At 37.4% G+C, this 4,947-nt stretch overlaps 1 protein-coding gene across 4 annotated transcripts in view; it reads left to right on the top strand.

The window, feature by feature from the left end:
• Nucleotides 1-4,947, top strand: part of LOC106870405 (cadherin EGF LAG seven-pass G-type receptor 1) — a 535,294-nt gene that overhangs the window by 389,132 nt on the left and 141,215 nt on the right. For 3 of the 4 annotated variants that reach the window (XM_014916457.2, XM_052966875.1, XM_052966876.1), the window contains one exon: nucleotides 3,973-4,002. The exons of the other annotated variant lie outside the window; for it this stretch is intronic. In XM_014916457.2, coding sequence (XP_014771943.1) covers nucleotides 3,973-4,002 — 30 coding nt within the window. The remainder of the gene's footprint in view (nucleotides 1-3,972; nucleotides 4,003-4,947) is intronic. 4 annotated transcript variants of the gene reach the window in all.

Below are 4,947 nucleotides of genomic sequence, written 5' to 3'. Positions count from 1 at the left end.
AACGTTTCTCTAAAAGAAATGGAAAAACTTTCAAAATACAAAGACCTGGAAATAGAGATAACTCGAATATGGAATCTAAAAACAGAAACAATCCCTATCATAGTAGGTGCCTTAGGTATAATAAAAAAATATTCAGACAAATACATAACAAAAACACCAGGACTTACAAATATATATAACATACAGAAAATTGCACTACTGGGTACTGCACACATTCTACGGGAAACACTTTCAATACAGTAAGCATAAGAACATCACAGTAAACCACAGCACATACCCAAGGCGCACGGAGCTGCGCTCGGTAGTGAAGTGAAAGCACGTTATAAAAATAAAACTACTGAACAATAATAATAATAATAATAATAATAATAATAATAATAATAATAATAATAATAATAATAATAATAATAACATAGGTACAAAGTCTGAAATTCTATCGATCCCATAAGGATGAAAGGCAAAGTTACCTCAGCAGAATTTGAATTCAAAATGTGAAGACGGACGACATACCGCGAAGCATTTTGTCTGGGTGGTAAAGATTCTATTAATAGTCCTTCCTGCTATAGGCATAGGGCCGGAAATTCTGAGGGAAGTGTATAATCGATTACATTGACCCCAATGCTAAAACGGTACGTATTTTATCGACTCCAAATGGATGAGAGTCGACTTGGCAGAATCTGAACTCAAAGCATAAAGAGCCGGAAGATAGGGCAGTAAACGTTTTGTCCAGCGCGTTATAGGGTTTCTGCTTGCTTAGCTGTCACCACTGGCTTACTGGCGTTGCCCTTCCCCTCTGCGGAAATAGTGGCTGGATGTGCACTAGTGTGCACTGATGCGGCAAGTATAGCGTGCCAGATATACCTGAACGCTCAGTAACGTTATACTTAAATGCTAGTGAGGAATAAATATCTTTGTATCAAGGCGCATGGCTCAGTGGTTAGAGCATTGGGCTCACAGTCATGAGGTAGTGAGTCCGATTCCCCGACCGGGTTATGTGTTGTGTTCTTGAGCATGACACTTTATTTCACATTGTTTCAGGTCACTCAGCTGTAGAAATGAGTTGCGACATCACTGGTGCCAAGCTGTATCGGCCCCTTTGCATTTATTTTGGATAAGATCTGTGGCATGGAGAGCGGAGACCGGTATGCAGGGGCGACTGCTGGTCTTCCATAAAAGAACCTTGCCCGGAGTTGTGTCTAGACGGGGAATCTTTCTAGCTGCAGTCCCGTGGTCATTCGTGACAGAAGGTGGGACGGTGGGGTCTTTACCCTTTTAACCTTTGTGTATAGCTATCAATTTGTAACTCTAAACGTTAACACAAGATAGACGCAGGCGTATCTGTACGGTAAGAAGCTTACTCTTCAACCACGTGGTTCTGGGTTCAGTCCCACTTGGTGGCAACTCTGGCAAGTGGCTTCTAGTATAGCCTCGGGCAGACCAAAACCTTGTAAGTGGATTTGGTAGAGGATGTTGGTATGTTTACATCCCCGTAACTTAGCAGTTCGGCAATACAACCGATAGAATAAGTGCCAAACTTTAAAATTTTCAAGTACTGAAGTCGATCTGATTGACTAAAAATTCCTCAAGGGGTCACCCAAAAGGAGTGCAGTCTAATGACCGAAACAATTAAAAGATAATATACAGGGTGTCCACAAGATCTGGATACATGGAGTACATAAAATCATAACATAATTAAATAATAATTTCTTAAAGTATGTGTTAATCCCCATGTACCCAGACTTTATGGACACCCTGTATATCACGCAAATGTTTGGATATTTTAATTGCGGAGAACAAAAAACAAACAGAAGTATGGTTTTGAGCTGTTTGTGTGAATGGAAGTTGGCCATAATTTCGCCAACCTTCAATTGGCGATATTAACCGTTGTTGTATTTGTGAACTATTACAGTACACTAACATTTTACAGAAACTATACCATCTTGATAAAATAAGAACTAAAATGTCAATGATCTGAACTGGAATAATCTTTTGTAAAGATCAGATTTACCAGCAAATACAAATAACTCAGCATTAGCAGTGATGTATCTACTAGAGTGACAGACATGCAAACATGTGCTGCTAGATCTAAAACATAGTCTTGGATGCTTCGCTCTATTGTTGTAGTTGGCACTCCGTCGCTTACGACGTCGAGGGTTCCAGTTGATCCAATCAACGGAACAGCCTGCTCGTGAAATTAACGTGCAAGTGGCTGAGCATTCCACAGACACGTGTACCCTTAACGTAGTTCTCGGGGATATTCAGCATGGCACAGTGTGACAAGGCTGACCCTTTGAATTACAGGCACAACAGAAACAGGAAGTAAGAGTGAGAGAAAGTTGTGGTGAAAGAGTACAGCAGGGTTCGCCACCATCCCCTGCCAGAGCCTTGTGGAGCTTTAGGTGTTTTCGCTCAATAAGCACTCACAACGCCCGGTCTGGGAATCGAAACTGCGATCCTATCACCGCGAGTCCGCTGCCCTAACCACTGGGCCATTGCGCCTCCACGCTTCGCTCTATACATAACAGTTATAGCTTTTATCTTAAGTAAAAGGTATGGCTGTTTGAAATCGACAGTATGGCTGTGTAGTTAGGAAACTCTCTGGCCATATGATTTCACATTCAATCGCTATGCGCTGCACTTTGGACAAGTGTTTTCTACTATAAACCCCGAGTCGATTAATACCTTGTGAGTGAATTTGATAGATGGAAACTGCGTAGAAGCCCATCGCATATATCTAAATATATGTGTGTATCTTCCTATGTTTGTCCCACCCCACCGCTTGGCAACCAGGATTGGGTTGTCTACGTCCCCGTAACCTAGCTGTTCGGAAAAAGGTTCTGATAGAATAAGAACTAGACTTAAATATCAATACCGGGTGCAATTTATTCGACTAAAACCTGTCAACGCTGTACCCCAGTATGGCCGCAGTCCAATGCATGAAGCATGTAGAAGAGGAAAGATCAAAGATTCAAATACATTGCGAACAGATGAAACATTTTCTCTGTCTTATTTATTAATCGCTGTTTCAAGTATCCTTTCGAAAACCAATATATATTTCCGCATACTTTTAGCTAAATATAGCTGAATGCCTAGAGGAAAAATCCATAGCATTAGATGTTATAGCGGCAGTAGTAGTAGTGATAGTAGCAATGATAATAATAATGATAATAATAATAATAATAATAATAATAATAATAATAATAATAATAATAATAATAATAATAATAATAAAAGAAATGGAAAAACTTTCAAAATACAAAGACCTGGAAATAGAGATAACTCGAATGTGGAATCTAAAAACAGAAACAATTCCTATCATAGTAGGTGCCTTAGGTATAATAAAAAAAATATTCAGACAAATACATAACAAAAATAGCAGGACTTACAAATATATATAACATACAGAAAATTGCACTACTGGGTACTGCACACATCCTACGCAAAACACTTTCAATACAGTAAACATAAGAGCACCACAGCAAACCACAGCACATATCCAAGGCGCACGGAGCTGCGCTCGGTAGTGAAGTGAAAGCACGTTATAAAAATAAAACTACTGAACAATAATAATAATAATAATAATAATAATAATAATAATAATAATAATAATAATAATAATAATAATAATAATAATAATAATAATAATAGAAATGATAATCCATTCTACTAGCGTCACAAGGTCTGAAATATTAAGTGAAGGAGGGGTAGTCGATTACATCGACCCAAGTGCCTGACTGGTACTTCTTCTATCGACTCAGAAAGACTGACAGGCAAAGTCACATCTCAGCGGAATTTGAACTCTGAATCTTAAGCGTGCTAACGGTTTTGCCAGCTCACCGCCTTTAATAATAATAATAATAATAATAATAATAATAATAATAATAATAATAATAATAATAATAATAATAATAATAATAATAATCCACATCACTGTGCATGAGTAGTTTTATTGCAATGGTTTTGTTTTTTTAGCCGAGTCTTCAACCAATGGACAATGACCACGTAAGTATGCATTCATATATTAACATATCATAGCAGCGTTCGCTTCATGTGTAAACCTCCGTCATCCCTTTCGTTTTACCGACACCTGACCCGCTGTCCACCCTATCTTTATCTTCCGCTCCTCCTCCTCCTCCTCCTCCTCCTCCTCCTGCTGCTCCTGCTGCTCCTCCATGATGTTTCCTTCATGTGTTATTAATAAATCTTAACCTTTTTTCTGTATTCTTCTTTTTCTATAAACACAATGTAATAATCCTATTTCTTTCCTATTTATATATAAATCATATTTATAATGTAACACAAAGCAAGAAATGGCGATGCAATATTGCATAAAATATTAATACAATGTTAATAGTTTGTTAACGATGTTTTCACAGGTTTTAAACACATTCTTAGCCTGATCTTCAGTATCTTATATATAACAATATTAAGCTTCTGAGAAACATTTTGTCCCTCGCATAAATTTAGCATGGGAAGATTTCTTTCTGTGTATAAATATTCTAAGTTGGTTTGCGTAAACATCCCCGAGATAAGATTTGTTCTGCCGAAAATGTTTTATTATAAACATTTAGAACGGCAAATTCGAATAAAGTAGCAATTTCACACCAAGAAATTCAATCCTTAAGAAGTAATCAAGAACACAAGATAAACACAAGGTACAGCTTTTATCATTTTTTTTCCCTACGTACCTTCCTTCGTTGTGGCTATTTGCATCGTCTACAGGGGATCTTCCAAGGGAAATTAACATATAATCTGTGCCGTATAATGCGATATAGTGTTCCCCTGATGAACTGTTTTCCTTCAAAATCCAGTTGCATTTAGAACAACTGCTGCAGCATATGCAAATAACTATAATGCTGAAAGGCACGTGGGGGATAAATGCTATAATCTACATCTAGTGTTTATCGTAATTTCTCATATATATATATATATATATATATATATATA

Source organism: Octopus bimaculoides, chromosome 4 (assembly GCF_001194135.2).
Source record: "Octopus bimaculoides isolate UCB-OBI-ISO-001 chromosome 4, ASM119413v2, whole genome shotgun sequence".
In the NCBI taxonomy this organism is placed as follows: domain Eukaryota; kingdom Metazoa; phylum Mollusca; class Cephalopoda; order Octopoda; family Octopodidae; genus Octopus; species Octopus bimaculoides.
This window is presented reverse-complemented; position numbering and strand designations above follow the sequence as displayed.